This window comes from Acanthochromis polyacanthus, chromosome 4, assembly GCF_021347895.1.
Source record: "Acanthochromis polyacanthus isolate Apoly-LR-REF ecotype Palm Island chromosome 4, KAUST_Apoly_ChrSc, whole genome shotgun sequence".
NCBI lineage: Eukaryota > Metazoa > Chordata > Actinopteri > Pomacentridae > Acanthochromis > Acanthochromis polyacanthus.
Genome location: NC_067116.1, coordinates 34,177,840 through 34,198,917, shown reverse-complemented (window position 1 = coordinate 34,198,917; position 21,078 = coordinate 34,177,840). Strand labels below are relative to the sequence as shown.

Below are 21,078 nucleotides of genomic sequence, written 5' to 3'. Positions count from 1 at the left end.
GAGTTATCATTTCCCCCCCCCCATTATTCGTAACACCTGTGGGCACTTACACATATTGATTACAGTTTTTTTCAATAGTTATAAAATAGATATTCAATGAAATTTAATTTTAGATTTTTCTTTTTTATGGTTTCTGGCATTATAACTTTCTTACAATAAGACATGTTTTGGTTCTCTCTACTTCCAGCCATGGTTGTGCTGTTTCAACAGAGGTGCAGGACTTTACAAGTGCCGTAAAAATGAACCCACAGTCAGTAATCCTAGAAAATCTTTGGGGTTCGAAGGGCTAACCATCTGCAGAAATGTTCTCTTTTTCCCTTTGGATTTTGTTTTTTTGGGCCTTTTTCAGCTTTTATTGATAGGCACAGTGAAGAGATAGACAGGAAACATGGGAGAAAAACATGCAGCAAAGGGCCGCGCGCAGGAGTCGAACCTGGGCTGCTGCATCAGGGACCAGCCCCTATACATGGTTCACCCGCTTAACCTGTTGAGCTATACGGGCGCCTGTTTTTCTAAGTTTTGATACTATTTAAACAGTACATCTGTTCCAAATATCAGCTGTTGATCTTGATTATTAATCATCAGAATAGGCCCTAAAAAAAAAACAACTATCTGTCGACCCGTAGTTTCTACTCATAGACACCAATAATATTTGACTTTTACCCTTTAGGCAGTGAATTTGATGGATGTGTTATTTTCAGACTACTGTAAGCAGGATAAAATTAACCACTGACAGCCATGCAGAGGCCGTTTTGGTTGCCCTCTCATAAGTTACTTCCAGGATTAAGCAGACAAAGCAAAAATGTTTTGCTAAAACGACCTCTTGCTTCAAGCACATGTGTTATGCAAGGCAACCAAAAGTTATCTTGGCACTGGAGCCAATTTTATTATGTGAGCTGGTCTGGAAAATAAACCAGGGTTCCTGTGGAAGGGTCCAAATAAAGATCTTAGAAGATTTAGGACTACTGTATGGCAGCGAGACATAACAGGAGAGGATGCTTTGAGACGAGTCATAACTCATGTTTTACATCTGAACATGAGGACGTGGTCATGTTGGACAGAGTTATGGTCTGTGCTGATTCAACAACAACTCCCTCTCAGTGTGCAGGCTCTCCGGGGTTTAACTGTACACTCGTGACATCTATAAAGTCCTATCATGATCGACTGATAACACCTGGAGCTTGTAAATCTGAGCGTGTGTGTGCGCATACACACGTTTCTGTGCTGACGGATGAGGTGTCAGAGCTGCTGCCGTCCGGTGTCAGTTTTCTATATTGATGAAGGCTCATGCTCGCCCAGTGCGACATTTCACAGGAACGTATCACATATCTCGATGTGATGACATATCCTTGTCAATATAAGAAGAAGAAATAAAACTACCTGTGGTTGTGCAGTGACACATTCTTTATATTTACATTATAAGTTATCCTTTATTGATCCTCTGTAGGGGAATCTGTTCTCTGCATGTAACCCAGACTAAGTATTAAGAGCAGAGGGCAGGTATCAGGCAGCACCTGGGGCCAATTCGTCAGCTAGTCAAGAGCACTTCAGAGGATTAACTTTCTTTTTCCAATGGTGACAGAAACCGACGCTCCCACAGGAAACACGGGGAGAACATGCAAACTGACCCTGCCCTTTAAAACATTTTTTTTTAACTTAAACTTTTTAATTTATTGTAATGTAACAGACAATTTTCTCTGTTTTGTTAAATTACAGATAACTAGTAAAATCACAGAAAATAGCATATTAAATTGGATGTTAACTGTTAAAAAAAGAAGCCAAAACTAAATAATGTAGACATAAAAAATCTGCATTTTTACAAATAGAAATACACTCTTTTGTGAGTGTGACCATAAAATTACACTGTTTTACTGTATTCCAATGACCTAAAAAAATCCTTATTTTATAGATATTTGACATTATTGTCACAGTTTTTGAAGATTAGAGTATGTGATTTTTTTTAACATACCTTTTCTGATACCCTTGCTGCTATAAGAACATCATTTTCTGTTACACCTGTCTTTTGAAACAGAGATGAAAAAAGTTCCTGAGTCAGGGCACCGCTAACCTTGAAACACCATGTAAAAGTTTACATTGATCTACAGTCTAGAGACACATTAAGGCATTATAGAGGGCAACCATGTACAAATATCACTTCATACACTGAAAAACAAAGCTCCAAGACAAAGGAGGAGACCCTGAACACAACGTAGGTGTGACCACCACGACGCTGACCGTGATAATGAGGGCAAAGCATCATATTATAGGCTGGTATGATGTCTGGGTGGGCGTCACATCAAGCACAAGTAGCAAAGGCAACAATTATCCTCCAACCATTCCACAGTTTAATCTCTCTTTCATAAGACCAGGAATCTACTTTGACAGTTGAAATTGTTCTCTTGCACGGATTTCAGTCCACAAAGTGCTTTTTACGGTATGTGTGAGCTGAACTCTCACTAGCAACGTGTCTGTGGGATTTTTTTTTCTTTTAATGCAGCTCAACAGTATGTTCATTTTTACTCAGTGTGATGAAAAACAGGCACACTTTGGCACTTAGCAGAATCTCAGTTTAGCTTTTTCTCACTGCACTGATCTCAATGTTTCAGGCTTAAGGGTTTTTTTTTTTCTTCTGTTGGTTTATTAAATCATTCAATCAGACTTTATTTGTACAGCACTTTATATCTTACTTTGCGGAACAAAACTAGGAGAAACTATGAAAACAATCTGCCTTCCAAACCCTTATAAATGATTATATATTAGACATAAAGCACTCAATAGAAGCGGTGACAAAGAAACACTACCATAAATAATTGCAATAAGGAAACACTAGAGGCAGAATAAATAAAAAAATACTGAAAAAAGCAAAATAAGACACTAATAGAAAAATTATATTTTAAAAGACATACTAAAATGTATAAATAAATTAATAGACTATAAATAAATAAAATTAATTTTAGAAAAGATAACGTAAGTAACATCAATTTAAAGACAAGCTAAAATGCATAAATAAAAATAAAAAATAAAAATAATTTAAAAAATAAACTAAAAAGCTCAGCTGAGAACCTTCATAGGATAAAAGCAAATCTGTTGAAGACGTATGAACAGGACCATTAAGTTTTATAAGCCAATAAAAGGATCGCTGAGATTTTTTTTGAAGCACTTGTACTTGAGATGAAGTGCCTATAAAAAGGCTCCCATTGAAAGTTTTCCTTTTTATTGCTTTTTAACATTAAATCGTGTTCAATTTATTTAGGCTTGTCTTGACAAGAATTTAGAAAAAGAAGACTCTTTCATGTCAAAGTAAAAAAAGATTTCTACAGAGAAATGTCAATTAATTAAAAAATATGAAATTTAAAATAAGTGATTGCATAAATATTCACTCCCATTTAGTCAGTATTTAGTAGGCTGAAGCTGAGATCAATCCCTATATTCTTCTTTAAGAGAACCGCTAGCAGAGCATTACAGTAGTCAGCCATGCATTTGTTAAAAAAGTGCAGCAGCGTGTCTGGTGATGTGATAAAACGCAGCCATGTCTCTAATGTAAGGCTCAAAGCTGAGATTTGCGTGAAAGATATATGCTGTAATAATGGCTAATTTACTGAGTGGGTGGTTAGCATAAAGTCAAGAGGAAACTAGAATCAGTGAACTTAAACAGACCTACTGCACTTGATTGTGGATAGTTCTGATCTAAAGCAGAAGTAGTCTGAGTAAAGAAAGTGGAGGCCGATCTACATCTGGTTGTGTTCAGGAGGAAATGGAAAGTTTTGGACTATGTCTGGAAATACATGGCAGCAGTTTGCTTTACATCAATACCGTCAACATGACCCAACACTCGGTGCACGTCAGACAATATAAAAATTAACCTGAGGTACAGAATTCTATGAAAATGTTGATATGATTGGAACATATCATCATGATACAATTCCAGCAACATCCACTGATGCCCAATACAACAACAACAACAACAATGTGGTACAAGTATAATGTTTCTAGGATCTACATTCTTAAAATTTCCTATATCTGTGTATTTCAGTTCCAGATTTCGAAGTTTGTTCTATACCTTAAAATGCTTTTACAATGTAACTTTAAAACGTTGTTTGTTCTAGATTGTGGGTCTTCGTAGTTCCCACCTCTGCTCAAACACACCAGCTCCCCTTCAACTCTGTTCAAAAACTGTAAAACTACTATACGTTGCACAGTGGCAAGTTTTAATATAATAATAATTCAGCCGTATGTGTTCCAAACCAGAAACTAATTCTGAAGAAGAATAAGGAAATGCTCAGCAGTGGTGTTGTATCTTATTTCATTCATGATGTGTTATCTAGCATAAAAAAGCACGCCATATGGACATGCTAACAAAGTAAAAAAAACCTTGATTTGCAGCAGTGAAGGTCTGTGATTGCGACAGAAATAAAAATGAAGAATGGTCTAATCCACTTTAATATGCATGCAGCTTGACCTTAAACCTTCCGATCCGTGTCCGCTGAACATAACTACCATACCGCTGAGCTTAAATGATTTCTCCAGTAGCTCCGAACCTCTTTAACCCCAGTGAGGTTGTTGTCAGGGGAACGACATACAAACTGAAGGCAACAAACTGCTCTCCAACAGCCTCCATTAGTCTCCCACTGTCACACATGCACTCAGACGTGCACATGCTGAACTTCTGCTTGTGTTTACAGAGAAGCAGCAGCAGGTGATTGGTTGCTAGTGTCTGTGTGTATTTTCTCAGTCTACTTGTATTTTTTTTGGTTCAGTTAAAAGCCGGATCTATATTCTGTCTGTGCTGCGTTGCTGAGCAAAGAGCACTGGCTGCCAGGATTTGTCACATATCTGCGCTGTGACTCAGAGCTTCCTCTCAGCAGCGTGTTTGTGTTTACGAGGTGCAAGTCATGAACTCTTTAATGAAGTATTAACAATCACTTTCTTGTCGAGGTGTTGCTTGTGGTTTTATGGAAAGCAGGAAACATGCATGTTAAAGAACCACTTATGGAGCTGAACTTCGCATGTGGTTCATCATCCTCGAACGTCTAATTAGAAATGAAAGTAAAACTCTTGACTGGATCAGTTCTCTAATGGATGCCTTTGCCTCGACAGGGCCGCAGGATTTTTTGATTACAACCAAATGGGGGAAGTAAGAGACAGAAAGTTAGTTCTCATCGGGGAGTGAAATAAGTTTGTGCAACAGAATAAAAATGAAGTCACCGGAGACACAAGAGAGCAGGAAAGCAGATAATTTCACATCGGCCTCCAGAGTCAGAGATGGGCAGGCCTTAAAAGGACATGGGAGACACAGGATTGGCTGACACACCAGACCAACAAACCACTGGATTGGTTGCTTGGGCTAGAATGACCTGCATGGAATGGAGAAACTTTCCAAATAAGGAAGAGAGTTGTGGGAGCTGACCTTCATAACACAGAGCTGGAAGAAAGAGGGGTGAGCTGAGGGAGTTGACAGCATGGAAACTAACCGGCTTCAGTGATCCCCTCATAGAAAGCAGACTGCGTTTCCCAGGAAAGAACGGCCTGGTTAAGCAGATAAATAAATACACATCTCCCTACACTCAGAGAGACATTGTTTCCGGATGAGCTCAATCAACCTGTGATTAGATCTCGGCTGCAGACTGTTGCGAGCGGCGAATGCGGCCGCATGTGTGGCATCTCCATTTAAACACATTCTCAGTTAAGCGACCGCAACTTCCACTTGCGGATGCTAATTAGAGGGGTGTAATAATGTGTCTACGCTCATGACACCACTGTCACCAAGAAGCAGCACAGAGATCAACTCTTGAGTCGTCTCAGGAAGGAATGACTCGCTCTTGACGGCAAAGAAGACCCTTTACTAAGATCTGTCTGACCTTTCCCCAATAATTACAAAACACACCGCTCTGGACTGGATCCCAGCCTCCCACCGTCCACCAACGTGCCGTGACTCACCGAGCAGCCTGGAACACTAAAAATAGAAGCATTACACACAAAAATAGAAATGATACATTCCTCACAAAAAGATTTGTTTCATCCCACAAAAATGAAGGAGAAAAATCTCCTATTGAGAAACTGAATACTTGAGTGAATGAAACCACATCTACAGTTAAGCCCATAATTATTCACACTGATGCCAAATTTTGATTAAGATTGAATGGGGTCCCTTCTGGCTGGAAATGACATAAACAAGTAACAAAAGACAGTAAGATGTTGTGTTAAAGATGTTTGTTCTACATTTTTTTTAAAAAAGCCATAAAATTGTTGCAAATTTTGAGAAAATGCTTCTCCTAAACCAAAGCGAAAACCAAACAGCTTAGTAATTTTGCCTTTAGGGTCCATCATTGGCTGGTTATAAGACAGAGAAAAGGCTATAAAGCCACTTCCAAGTGTTTTCAAGCGCGACCACAGTGTAATCAAAAAGTACATCAACAAAAATCTCAGACACCATGGTAGGAAGCCAAAAGTGACTCTTGATATGGCAAGAATGGTATTACAAGAGGCCCAGAAGAATCCAAAGATCACCACAAAGACCAACCTGATGGATATGAGCAGCTCTGGTACCAACATGTCAAGGCAGACACCAAGCAAGGCTGATTGCAACAGGCATGAACCAAAGGACACACAATTTCTCTAAAATAGACATAGTAAAGCACATCTAGCCTTCGCAAAAACAAGAAAATTTTCATAATCAGTTGTGTGGTCAGATGGGATTAAGATGTAGCTGTTTTACACACACAGGCGAAAGACAGGACATTGAACTATAAGAACATCATCACAACATTCAAACGTGGTGGTGAGAACATAACGCCAGGTAATGTCAAAATCGTGAGAAAACGAGACGACATGAAGATTCAGTTCGAAAAAATCAGTCTGCAGAAAAACTTAGATGGGGGATTGCAGAACTGAACAATCATCTGAAACATGGTCAAGTAATGGTTACCGGACAACAACATCAACATGTTGGAGTTCAAACTTGAATCCCTTCAAGAATCTGTGGAGGAACTGAAGACCAGAGTGATGACAAAGAAACCTTCAACCTCAAAGGCCTTTGGATCGTCACAGAAGAGTAGTGGAACAAAATCCTAATTGAGATTTGCAAGAAGGTTGTTACCAATAAGAACTGTTTAATCCCTTAGTTTAGTTCTTCAATTCTTCATCAACATCTCTAACACAATGTCTTATCGTCTTTTGTCACCTGTTAATGTACCATCCAGCCAGAAAATCCTACCAGTGATGTATAAATTCACCATATATCAAAATTTGGTCATGGGTATGACTAATTTTCAGCTTAATTGACACGGACACTGTGAGTTTGGACATTACTTTACAGTTCATTAATTATTTGTAATTACATTACAAATAATTCCAAAGGTCCAAAACTGCACGTTACATAAAACTATTATGTTCCATATGCTTGGTGGGTAGATAATAGCTTCATTCTGTGCTCTGTTAACACATGAATGGCAGATAAAGTTTCTGTGTAGCCATAAAAAGAAGGTGGATTTCATTTCCAGTCCAAGCCTGGTTTCAAATGTTACCTACAGTACAATAGACAAATCTCATTTGTGTCACTCTAAAATGACAGAGTCATTCAGATGATTGATTTCTTCAATCTGTCTTTGACTCTGTCTCTCCTCAGTCATCTGAGAAACAATATGAATTTGAACACAAAAGGACAACTGGGAGAAATCAGATATGGAAGTTCCACCCATTCTCTCAATCTGGTCTTGTTTTTCTTTTTAAAAGAAACTCATAAAGAGAAGTTTCTTGGTTCTTTTATTGTGAAAGGGGAGACTTTTATTTTGAAGAGGAGGAGTTTGCAGACAGACTGACTCATGCAGAAAGAGAGAGAGAGGGGCAGAGCGTCTGTCACTGTCTGGCTGCTCAGCGCTATATATGCTGCTCATACCTGGTAGATCAGCACTGAGACGCAGTTTCACTCTCCTGCAGGGAAATATCCAAAGCAAAGACCAAAACACTGAAGGTAAAACTTTTTCTTTTCCTCTTATGTCAACTGACAACTAGTCTAATTCCAGAAAACTTGAGCTTGAGTTTGAGAGTAAAGGAGAAATGGATAAAAAATTAACCAGAAGGATGCTTTTCTTCAACTTTCAAACTTCGGTCTCTTTCTCTCTTATAGTGGAAACTTATTGAAACTGTTGCTGCATCTGTGGTTATTTCATTATTGTTTTGAACGGAAAAACCTCTGGAGTCACAAATTTTGTGAGAAAATTGGAATTAGTGAGGAGAAGAAGACAAATGATTGAGGAAGAATCACTTTTTTTTTCTTCTTCTCCTGCTCCACCAGCTCGGCATGCTAATGTTTAAATCATATGTTTTCTGAGTGGGTGTGTGGTTTTCTAGGAGCACACGGAGGCTGAGTGTGATACCCATTCATTTGACGGAGGCTCTAGAAAGGTAGTTCAAACTCAGACAGAGAAGCAAAAGGGAGGAAGAAGAAAGGAAGAATGGCAAAAAGATTAGTCTGTCTCTGTCTGTCATACAAACCGACTGTGGCGATTTGTTTGCAGAGCTTTTCATGGAGTCACATGGATTAGTTAACACAATAGGGTCTGTTAGATGAGAAAGCTTGTGTCTTACTCGGCTGTAACTCTTTCACTGATTTCTTCACTTTCTGCCTCTCCGGCTCTTCCTTCGTCCTCCTCCTCCACTCCTGCTGCTAATCCCATTTGATGGCGATGTCTTTCCCACTCCAATCCAGAGAAGAATGTCTTCAGCATTCCTGCTATAGAAACAGGGGGGAAAAAAAGACACTCTTGGACAGAGGCGGAGGAGTGGGGAAGAGAAGAGGGAAGGATGGATGGACTGATCGTGGAGAGCCCTCTTCACCTCTTGCACTGGGATATGAAATACGAGCCCAGTTGGAGAGTGAAAAGGGGGTGAAATAATAGTGAAAGAAAGAAAAGAAAGAAAGTAGGGCAGTGAGAAAGCAGAGGTGATCAGAGCAGCCATGAGCTGTTGGTGTGGCTGGAATAAGAAAAATGCTCTGTGCACGCTTTAAAGAGAGAGGAGGAGGGGGGAAGGAAAACAGTCTGGTTCTGTTTTATGTGGTGTGTGTGCAATTAGAGCAAAAGAGAACGAAGGGAAGGAGGAGGTGGAGGTACCAGGAAAGGAGAGGGGCTTGAAAATAAGTTGAGGACATCAGGAGAGCTAAGGATGAGGGAGAATGTATCAGCTGACATGAGAGAAGAAGTGAATGATGGATAGTGAAAAGTGTGTGTTCTGGGGAATCAAACAAGCCCGTGAGAAGATATTGAAATGTTTCCGAAAACTTAAAGCAGTTCCTTTGCTTGTCGGCTCTGCCTTTTGGAACGAAAAGGGGGAACATGTGAATATAATAAGGAATTTAGGAAAGGCAAAGAGGCGTATATAGTGTCCTTAACTGCTTTTATTGTTGATGCACTAGAATTTTAGTTCTTTTACACAGATCTACAGTTGTATATAGGGATTAAACACGAATTTCCCTTCTTCTGTAACCTGTTGCATTTGTTTAAATGCACATGTAGTTAATTTTGTACTTTGAGAGCATTAAATTCTGCCTGCTTTGTGCTCCTGTGCGAGTGCTATTGACTGATGTCAGAAAATGTTCAGTGATTTCTAACATGACACGTCATGTGAGTGAGAGGTGACACAAACAGAGCAGGGAACTTGACCTGAGAAAGTCAGAAAAGAAGTTTCCGGCACAATTAACCAGACAGACAGTCTTACTAATAGTCTGTCAGTCTAGTAGTCACTCAGACAGCAGCTCAGTCACTGTGTCAGATCAACAACGTTTTTCTGCTCGAGGGCATCAGGCGAGTTCATGTTGACGCGCTGTAATGATGATGCAACGCTCGCTGCTGACTGAATACAACTGGAGCGGCCGTGAACCAGGTGTGTGTATGTAGATAAACATTATACACCCTGTTTTTGTGCGGTGACTTAATCTTCTTTTGTTGTATTGGGTCGCGGTTTGGGTTGAGCGCCGGCTGTGATGATCTCAGATGTGTTTCCAGCCTGTGTTTGTGTTTTAGGTGTGATACTGGAGCTCGACTTCACCATTTCAATATCAATCATTAACAAATGACAAGGTCGGCCTGTTACTGATACAAAGGTTAAAACAGAGGTATTATGTAAAGGCCCGCCAAAGCTTCTGCTACACTCTTCGAAGTAAAAGAACTTCGAGGAAACTTTTGAGCTTATTAAGGAACCAAAGCAGCAGAAGTTACTCAAGGAACTCCTCAGAAAGATTCTTAAAAGAACTATTTTGCGGGACTTAAGGTGTCATTTAAGTCAATATTATCCAAAAACAATACTGCAGTAAATTAAAACAGGGAGACCTTAGCTTTTTACATTTGGATAATGAGGGACCTCAGCATTAGTGTTGCAGGTCACACAAGACCCCAGTGTGCCCCAGTATGGAAAACCAGCCTGAAAAAGTGGCATTTAACAGGTAACATCTCCCAAAAGAATTCAAAAGAGCTCAATAATTCAATGCCAAAAAACTATACACTACAACAATTCCTCAGTCTGTTTTTAATTTTAGCCAATTTTATTTTTAAAAAGTTATATATTTCACTACAATTAAGCATTTCAATACTTTCAGCCTTGTTATTCCTTTATTATAAAAATAACCATTATATATCTGTGTGTTCAAATATTGGGAAGTACACAATTACAATAAAACTAAGAATAAAGTGTAAATGCGGGTGAAACCTCCAAGAACCCCTTCTAGTTCTGTCAGGTTCCTCCAGCAAACCTCAACTCTAATCTGAGCTGTTCTACCAGGAAAGGTTCCTTAATTATCCCCAGAGTTCCCTGAGGTTCTCCTAATTTGAAGACAGCAGTTCATTTTGCTGCATCAAGCCTCTAATCTTACTTTTTCGGTTTGTAAACACCTACAGCGTTCCACAGAGAACAACCACAGCCTCAGTTCTCCCCGTGTTGTTGTTTACAGAAGGAAACCCCTCATTACTGATGATGTATACTCAACAACTTCCCGTTTCCCCCTCTTCCTCGCACTTCCTGTCATCAGCTGGCTGGCTCTAATAAAGCGGCTCTGTCTTTTACAGCCAGCTGCAGAGCTAACGAGATGTGCCGTAGATAAACCCGCCGATGGCTTCCAGCTTTGCTTCGATAGGCGGCCGAACAGTGGACGAGTTTCTCACGCACCCCGGGCCGTTAGTTTTCAGGAAGCACAAACAAGCAGCGCAGAGTAAACACGGCCATTTAAAATGTTGAGGTCTCGAGTTATTAAAGCAACATGCTGGTGGTAAAGACCCACTGCATCTGGCATGTCACAGTGTTCAGCAGACTGATACATCACAAGGGCTGTAAAACACTCCTCAAATTAAGCTGTTCTGGGGTCTGTTTAATGAGCTTTTAGAAACTTGAGAGATAAAGTTCCCCCAGAGCAAATTCCTCTTTCTTTCATTTTCCCCCTCTAAAAATGAACAGAAAAAGATCCAGCCCAAGGAAAGTATTTTTGAGGATGGGAACAGCCTTAAGCAGCACAAATTGGGGCTAAAAAAGAAAAAAGAAAACGCGAGGCAATGAGAGAGTAATGCTGAGTTACAGTTGGAATGACAGACCGAGGAGCTGGAGCGTTTTCTCTCGGCGAAGCTTTGTGGGCCATTTGGCTCAGACCAGAAACAGCAAAACACAGGGCCGTTGGCATGACGACAGAGGAACACTTCCCTCCTAATTCAGCTCCGCTACACCGCAAGGACGAAGAATAAGGGAGAGTGATGGAAGCCGGTTCTGCTTCTCAAGAGAACTTTTAGGTGCTGGTCGGGTTTTAAGGAGGATTTTTGCAGTTTCAGAGCATAAGTGGGATGAAAAGTGGGACATAGCGTGCGTACTGTAGTGGTCTTTTCATGCACTTTGTGGTTAAAGCGGTCTGGATGTTTAGAGCTGCTGCTGCAGGGTCACAGACCTTCACTTCATGTAAATCCTTAAGTGGGCTGAGAAACTATTCATGCAGCTGCAAATAACACTAGCTGACCTTTTCAGGCACTTTAAAATATGAGGCAAATGTCTAAACAGGAGTCAGAGTCCAATCTAGTCTGGCAAAATTACAATTTTATTATGATAAATTGAAGTCAAATGCCATATCAGTTCATTTTAATGCTGATGGATGAACTCATTGTGTATCACCAGCAACTTTTTTCCATTTCTTGACCTTAATAAGAGACACTAAAACTGTGTTATGATGCAGTTTGGCTTTGTAATGAATGAACCTGCTTGTGTAGGAGTTGTTACTTTATATAGGAGGGAAAAAGTACCTTTTAAGGCGAGGGGATTATGTTAGTTAGAGCTGGATAACATCCACTCTGCCTCCTCCTCGCGCTCAGAGAAACAAGAAAGAGAGAAAGAACAAACTTCTACAGCTGCAGAAATGCAATATTCTGCATAAGAGGGTGTGAAAACCATAGGTAAACTCTCAAAAGGTCTTTGAGGTCTTTTCCTGCTGAGGCAATATGAGAGAGGGATGAGGCTGTGAGGAAATTAAGTGTGTTTCCTCTCTGCTGGAGCACTCGGGCAGGGTGCTTCTGCCTCCGAGAACACAGCCAAAAAAGGAATCAAACCACTGCAGAGCGCTGCAAGCCTCGCGAGCTGCCAAACTATTCCTGTAAAAGCACACTTTTGGTGAAGGCCTGAGCGGAGACCTTCGGGGGAATGTAAAGGAAAATGTATACAAAGAGGGCGACGCGTTGAATTGATTGTGTGTAAGGAGAGCACCAGGTGGGGACAAGCTGGAATGAAAGCAACGGACGCTTTTGAATTAATGACTATTTATTTGGGCCCATGAAGCCTCCTCTGAAAGGGAGCGTATGAGCAAAATAACCGGTGAGGACAGACTAATCAGTCATGTTGCTGTTGGCTTGCGTGGTGGGTTTGTTACTCTACACTGCAACTGTCAGTTTTGTCAAATATTCACTGGTGTTGTTTGCAAATTTAAGCTGGGGGGGGGGGCTTCCTCTGCATTGTCACAGATGAAAAATAGTGGAAACACTCCACTGATTATTCAACATCTGGAAAAGATTTGGGCACGTGAACTTGGTGGACTCCTGACAACATGCACCACTAGGATGTACAGTATATTCTGAACAGGCTGCCTGTGAAGAACTCATCAGTCTCACATCCACAGAGCTGTAAACTCTCAAGGTTTATAACTTTCTCCTAAAGGCCCACATCCTCCTCCTCCTGATCCTGGGCTTCAGAGAGTTCACTTCTGTGCCGTGGTTTTTAAAGTTAGTTCTCTTTAAAACCCTGCTGGTGCGTGTAAAGTTTGTGTGAGCAACACTATGAGAAAACTTTAGATCCTGAGCCGATGACATTACAAAATTTCTAAGCTCCCTCTCCTCCGCAATGACGTGACAACACAGTGAATCAACCGATATGGGGGGTGAGACTGGAGAACCACACCTCTGAAAAACACAATGCTTCATCAACAAGCAACATTTCTGGGAAAATGACACAGCAACTGTTGCTGCCTTTCAAATACAAGAAGCCACACCTTTAATCATGTGGTTCACTTTTCCTATTTTACAGATAGTCAAACCTCATATCTGCACCAGTTAGCAGTCCAGCAGGGTGAACTGCTGCACTGTTAAACAACAGGAACAGAGCCATTTTCCTCATTATTACTCTTATCTTCTGATTCCTGTTCCATAGTTGTATTGTCAACAGTCTGGCGTTTTAACAAGTCTTTGTTAGAGGCTGGAGGCTGATAAACTATCAGCCTGAGCTGCTCGTGCAGTATTTCCTTCCTAGAAGTTGTGCACATGCCACTACTGTGCCCAAATCTCTGGACTGACAAGCTATCACCTTCAGAGGAAAAACAGTTCAACTCCTGCTGACAACTGTGTGGCTGTGTGCTGATGTCACCCTCAAAATGCTTTAATAATTTACAGCCTCACACTGGTTTGGTTTCATCGTCACTCAGCTGTGCTTTGACTGACATTTTCACTGTCCATTGATTGTGTTCACATCTGGCGGCTGGTCTTTCTGCCAGTTGTCTTCTCACTAGAGTTGGACGGAGGCTGCGCTGTTGTGTCATGCATAAACTGGAAACAGATGCATGATTTTGCAACATTTTTACGTTTACCTTGTCATAAAACTTCCCCTGAATAGATTGTAAAAATGTTTTGTGAACAAAATCCATCAGAAGACTTTAGTCTCTAATTTGCGTTTTGTTTCTTCTTTGCAGGAACGCGTCTCAGCTGAAGCAGCTGCAGGACCAGATTCTGTTGGAGCAGCAGGAAGCAGCCAACTGGCAGCAGCAGCAGGAGCAACAGAACCAGGAAGTCCCGCCTCCGCCTCAGCAACCGCTTCAGGAAGCTCCTCCACCTGCTACTCCATCTCCACCTCTTCCACCTCCTCCCTCCTTCCAGGAGCTGGAGAGCAGCGCAGCAGCCATGCAGGCCAGCACCTTCAACTACGCCCGGCCCAAGCAGTTCATCGCTGCTCAGAGCCCTGGTGCAGCGGGCTACGTCACCCAGTCATCGTCTGGGTCCAGCCTCTCTTCCCCCTTGTCTCCCCCCACCTCACACAAGCCCTTCAGCAGGGTCACGCTCCCTCCGTTCACTAAGGCTGGCAGTGTCGAGTCCCCGAGCTCCCCTTCCTTCCCTCCTCCCCCTCCGCCCTTTCTCAGCTCCAGCAACCTGTCCTCTCCATCAGGCCCCGCCCAAGACTTCCCTCCTCCTCCGCCTCCTCCCCCTCCACCCGTCCCCATGTCTCCGGCCCACTCGGACATGTCCTCCCCGTTCTCCTCCATCCCTCCATCTCCAGCCTCCAGCTTCCTGTCCTCGGTGTTGCCCTCCACACCTTCCACACCCAGCAGCCCTACAATCAATGCCCTGGGCCTCCCTAAAGGCAACGGCACTGTGTAAGTCTTCCTCACATGTTTACACATAACTATTTCTTCACAGAGTCTGTAATTAAGTTTTCAAGCTCTTAATATCCACCATCAAGTAGGACAGTGTGTCACAGGCAAGTCGAGCTCCCTAGCAACTGGCAGCTGCTGGATAGAAGATAGCATGTTTACATTTTTAGACAGCATGTATGCACACACTGACAAAAAAATGTTCTCAATGTGCAAGAACCTTAGCGCCTACGTATATGGCAGGAAAATATACACCAGGACCTGAGAGTAAAAGGTGTGTCAAAATCAAATAAACACAGTCTATGTGCTCAAGCCGAGATGTTGCTTATTTCTCTGTGAGAATTCATCACCAGCTGATACAGAGCATTCGGTTACAGGATTCAGATTTTGCATTTCAATGGAGATCTGTTGTTGTGTAGATAATCCTCCTCTGGTGGCCACCCCATAGGGAGAAATTTACTTTTTTCCTCCCCTCTATCAAGGACATTCCACCTTCGGTTCCTTGCCAGTAGTTTTTCATCAGCCCCTCACTCACTCACTGCACTCCCCCTCTCAGCCTGGCATTCCTGCTGCAGAGATAAGAAGACACACTGTGGAATGCTATAGCTGGACACGTTCAGATAAGAGTGGCTGTGAGGGAGCCAGAGAGGGAGCAAAGACAAGTTGAGATAAAGTGTGTCACAGAACAGCAGGGAAGCCCCAACTCTGATATTAACAAAAGTGTCTGTTGTGTTTATCCTCCAGCAAAGCGTTCCCAAGGAAGTCCTCGGTCACCAAGACGCCTCGCATCGCCTCGGACTCGGACATTCAGGGATCCAAGGATGCCGTTATCCAAGATTTGGAGAGAAAACTGCGCTTTAAAGAGGAGCGCATAAGCAACGGTCAACAGGTGTGTTTGTGTGTGTGTGTGTGTGTGTGTGCTTTACTGTCATTAAATTACTAAAACAACTGTGTGTTTGCAGGCGATTAGAGAATGAGCGTGTTCAGTAACACAGATTAACAAGCGTCCCAACAAATCATACAACTATTCATGGAAGTGTAGAGTTTTACTACACATAAAAGTGGATTTAACTCTCCAAACTCTCCATAGTTTCTGTATTTGTTCTGCTCAGTTTTTGCTCACTGTGGGCGTATTTATCACTGAAATATAAAGCCTTGTGCCTCTACAGAAATAGCATGACTATCGCTAGATATAGAGAGAGCTCAAAATGCTTTTGTGTATTAGAATAAAGGTAAAATGCCCAAAATCATGAAAAAAAAGAAAAATAAGCTACATTACTTAGATTTTTTTATATACAAAAATGTAAATATCCTTGAATCAATAGCTACAGTGTTTTTCCAAGTGCCCACAAATGTTACCAATACTTAAAAATATTGATATTTTATGACTTTCATTCTTAATGTGTTTCAATATGCGTTACCTATATGCTCTGTGGAAAAAAAACCTGCAGTTCAGTATAAAAGTCCCTGAATTTTTGTCATGTGACTGTTGGTCACAGCTGAGTAACTAATAACTTCACAATTACGTGAAGGAGTGCAGAATTTTTAGTTTTTTACAGAATCTGGCTGGTCTAAATTATTCTTTTTTTTTCACATTTTTAAATTAGACATATTGAATTAAGTGATTTTGACAATCCCAAATTTAGATTTGTTTAAGTTTTCTGACAGAACAGCAGGTTACAAATGACTGTTTGGGGCATTTTTTAAACATAAATATCTTGAAATTTGCCGGCAGATTTGTGAGTTCAGAAGATTTTAAACAAGTTTTTGTTTCATGCACCTTGAAATAATGCAAAATGTTTTCTCCAAACTTAATTCCATCCCTTATTAACACAAGGCTCAGATACTGTGGCTAGATGATGGTGTGTAAAAAGTGTGTTTTGTGCGACTTACACACTAACCCATGCTGACCCCATTAATCCCTGCTTCCAGAGGTTAACCTATGAGGAGAAGATGGCTCGCAGACTGCTGGGTGCTGACAACGCTGCCACAGTCTTAAACACACAGGACACAGAGGAGGAGCCAGTCACACAGGTACGGTGGCTCTTTACCTGGATCCACACACCTGCAGGGAATAATCACACACACGTGAAGTCACATGGGCATGGAAACGTTTAACGACATGTCTACACCAGCACAAATCCCTCTGCTGCATGCACACGACACAAGCACCTTTATGTTTTGTCCACCGATTCCTCTCTGGAGTCATTCCTTTCTTGTGATCACTGGCTTTTCTTTATATACCGTCGAATCACCCCCACCCGAAGTCACTGTAAACACAGTTGAAGAGCGAGTTATGAAAGCAGGGTGTAAACACTGTAAAGCCCTCCAGAGCCCTCCATAAAAAGCTCTGTTTATGCAAACTGGGAGAAGCCAGTGTTGCTGCAAACATGCTGGGAAGTAACACTGTCTGACTGTGAGCCATTTACCAGCTCTGCGGACGTGCAGGAGAGTAACACCTCCTGTATGTTGTATGGAGGATCTTTGTTTTCAGTTAAAGCCAAGATAAAGCTTACATTAGGTTTCATTTTTGAGGTAGGATGATCAAAGCTGATGCTGCAAATGTCTTAACACTGTATAAACAAAATACATTTTTCTTAACGTTACAAGGGGCTTAGAAATGAAACCAGGCTATGCTGATAAAATGAGAATGAGGACATGAGCAGAGGAGGTAAAATGAATTAGACTCTATACAGACGAAATATCAAACAGCTCCAATAGTTTTCACAAAGGGATACATTTTAAGAAGAGATTTACTAGAAATTCCACAGTGTGGAGGCTCTGATAGCAAAAAGACAATCAGCCTTTGCCACAAACTGAGACTCTCCATCTGCAAAACTCAGCGATCGAGAGGGAGCATACAGGGTTAAATAACCAGCGATGCACTTAGGAGCAACAATATTCAAGCACTTAGAAGTGAGTTAAAGTATGTTTGAAATTCAGAGACACAGTGAAGGGAGAAAAGCACAAGGGCGATGCGATTATACATCTCTGTCCTGATGATGAGTTCAGCAGCAGTGTTTTATAGAAGCTCTAGATAGCGGATCCTGCATGGCTAACACCAGAGTAAAGCATGTTGCCATATGGGATCAGAGAATACATAAAAGCATGTGAAACAATTTGTAGATCAGCGATTGGTGATCATTAAAGCAAATTTTTAGCATCAAATGTTACCCTGAGATTCCTGGTTCTGACTGCAAACAAGGGCTTAACTGGCAGAAATAGCTAAAATCACTAGTAAACAAACAAAAGAACACAAGTTATGTCCACACTCTAAACTGAGTTTAAGCTCTGCCATCCCAGTACTGATGCTTCTTGACTTGACTTCCTTGGTTGGAGCACTGCATGACTGGGAATGCTTTAGCACCAATGCATCATGCTTCATCACATTTTAATACTGCGTGCAGCATTTGTTTCTGAATTTTCTGTTTCAAGTGCAGGTAAGATTGAACACACGATAAAATACCGTGTTTCCCACCCGGTGTGATGCACAGTGACAGACACACAAACAAAACCTCTTTTTTTGTCTCAACAGGACGACAGGTCATCCGAATTTTTCCCTCAAAAGGTTATTGAAACCTTCTCTTTCTGACACCTGCTGGATTTTCCATTCACTCTGTGTAAAATGTCATGTATAGCTGTGCACACAAGCTCACGCTCACATCTTACATGTGTAGCCTTTGACCAGAGCTGGATCAGGTCTGGGAATTAGCTGATAAGGAAACAAATAGCGAACAAAAGGCAGCAATACTGAATGTGTTTTTGATGGCTGAGTTTCAACATTTGCTGATTGCCTTCAATCACAAGGCAACCAGCATCTGTGGCAGAATCTGAAATGTATGAGTTTCAGATTCTAAGGCGTGTTTAAAGCTTGATTGTAACACAAGCATCTATCAGCACCTTTGGCTTTTGTCAGGATTGTTTGTCTTTACAGCTGTCACGCAATGCATGCTGCAGTGTTACTTTGCGATATTTTGACAGCTTCTGGAGCAGCAATCACAGAATTACTTTCAGAAAAGACCCAGCCGCCTCAGTACCGTTAGAGGATTGTAGCTCAGCAGATCAGGACGGGACGCTGCTGTCGCTGCGAGCGGCAGAGTGAGTCGTGGAGGATAAACTCTGCAGCTGTGCCCTGAGGCCTGTCATTATCTGTGTGATGTGTCATCGGGCTGGGCTGCTCTGCAGATGTTCCCCAGCGCCTCCGCAGGGCTGTAGCGATGAGAGATTGATGAAGATGGTGGGAAGGAGGAGTGGTTCATCTGCGTGAACAGAATTAGGAAATTGGAGGAAAGTTGGTAGTTTGGGTGACAATGAAGACAGGTTAATGAGTTTGTAAAAAAAGCAGCTATTGCAAGCTTTCTGCACACTTTTAAATCGGCTTGCCATCGCAATCTGGTCACACAAACCACACTCTCACTAGTCTGGCTTCTTTGTCTGTCTCTAAATCTTCCTCTTCCTCTGCCTGGATTTTAGGAATACAAAGTGTCCAGCTTTGAGCAGCGTCTGATCAGTGAGATTGAGTTTCGTCTGGAGCGTTCTCCTGTGGAGGAGTCGGACGACGACGTTCAGCACGACGAGGACTCGGCTGGCCGTGGGGTGGCACCGTCCTTCGACCAGAAGCTCAAACACTACAAAGTCTTCGAAGGCATGCCAGTCACCTTCTCCTGCAAGGTCAACGGAGACCCCAAACCAAAGGTAGGAGTGATTACATGTTACTGAGGGAATGTCAACACTCTGGAAATTATTTTTTTAGATGTATGTTATGTAATTTTGGGCTGGTGTGTGTGGGGAGCTGCTGATGTGTGATGTTGATGATGGAGGGTGTAGATATCGTACATATGCTCCATGTTGTGATAAGGAGAGGCCCTTTGCAAGAACACACACTGGCCTAAGCTGCCTGCCTGGTGCTGGGTGCTTTAATGATGTGGTGATGACAGGCTTCACAATAAGATAAAGAAGTGAGACAGAAGCAAAGGAGTCACAGAGCATCACATTAAAGCAATCGAAATAATATACACAGTATATATATATATATATATATATATATATATATATATATTTTTTTTTTAACTTTCTGCATATTGTGTTTTTTGCAGTTGAAGTAGTTAATGCAGGGGCTGAGTATTTCTACCTTGCAATAGCTGCATACTTTAACCATCTCAAAAAATATACATACATAACAAACCTAATGAACCACTCCTATCAACTTGGAGGGTGGGACTTACTGTATTCTTCGTTTTCTTAGGAATCAGTTTCCGTTTCAAACATATGAGGCTGAATTACTTAAATATGGCAGCTGACAGTTATTTTCATTGTTAATTAATCTGTTGACTAATTTCTTGATTAATCAATTAGATCAATAACAGGTGAAACATGGTGAAAAATGTCGTTCAGTCTTTCCTAAAGACAAAACTGATGTCAAGAGTAAAATATTCAAATTTAATAGCTGTAATCAAAGATATTTTTACTTAGTTACCTTTAAGAAATTGTTAAAAGCAATTAATTCATTTTTAGAAAAATTGCAGATTAATTTTATAGATGACAGAAAGCTGATTAATTGATTAGTCATTGCATATTCTGAAGGAAGAAACGACTAAGACTTAAATCTAACACATTTTAAGGCAGGAAGGGATTTTTTTAAATGGAATAAACATCAAAATATGCAACTGTGATACAGAAAAATTAGTTTTATGGGTTAAATTCTGACCAAAGTGGGGCATAAAATAAAAAAAAAAAGTAAAATGTATCTGCTCATGCACAGTTTATAAAGCAAAAGAAAGTGGCTCACTGATTTTCAGTATAAAAATCCTGTAAATCGTAACTGATCTGATAGTTTTCTTACCTTTGTGCCTCAGGTCTACTGGTTTAAAGATGGCAAGCAGATCTCCAAGAGGAGCGAGCACTACCGGATCAGCCGAGATCCGGACGGAACCTGCTCTCTGCACACCGCTGCAGCCTCGCTGGACGACGACGGCAACTACACCATCCTGGCAGGCAACCCTGAGGTGAGCAGAAAACATAAAACATTAAAGATTGTTCTGTTTTTGTAAAGCACACATGCCTGTTTGGGAGCCTGTGGTAGATGTCAGCACTCATTAGAGGGAAAATAATGAGCATTAAGATAATGTTCTCCAGCCTGAAGAGGAAGAGGGCGTTGAATGAGAGAGGAAATCACTAAAACCCTCATGAGGGTCAAAGGTTCATGT

General features: G+C 41.3%; 1 protein-coding gene and 1 long non-coding RNA gene across 3 annotated transcripts in view; one reads left to right on the top strand and one right to left on the bottom strand.

Annotated features, from left to right (window-relative positions):
• palld (palladin, cytoskeletal associated protein) overlaps nucleotides 1-21,078 on the top strand; it is a 74,205-nt gene that overhangs the window by 45,938 nt on the left and 7,189 nt on the right. Inside the window, exons 1-6 of one of the 2 annotated variants that reach the window (XM_051946909.1) lie at nucleotides 7,830-7,969; nucleotides 14,198-14,875; nucleotides 15,617-15,761; nucleotides 16,805-16,906; nucleotides 19,346-19,567; nucleotides 20,728-20,877. In XM_051946909.1, the coding sequence (XP_051802869.1) occupies nucleotides 14,406-14,875; nucleotides 15,617-15,761; nucleotides 16,805-16,906; nucleotides 19,346-19,567; nucleotides 20,728-20,877 (1,089 nt within the window). In that variant the 5' untranslated portion in view covers nucleotides 7,830-7,969; nucleotides 14,198-14,405. Of the gene's footprint in view, nucleotides 1-7,829; nucleotides 7,970-14,197; nucleotides 14,876-15,616; nucleotides 15,762-16,804; nucleotides 16,907-19,345; nucleotides 19,568-20,727; nucleotides 20,878-21,078 lie in introns of those variants that run through there. The other variant, XM_022199508.2, reaches the window with a different exon arrangement.
• Nucleotides 16,815-20,838, bottom strand: LOC127533581 (uncharacterized). The gene is made up of 4 exons (XR_007941340.1): nucleotides 20,715-20,838; nucleotides 18,910-19,131; nucleotides 17,045-17,142; nucleotides 16,815-16,937 (listed from the first exon to the last, which is right to left on the bottom strand). It is a non-coding gene; the product is annotated as an uncharacterized LOC127533581 (long non-coding RNA).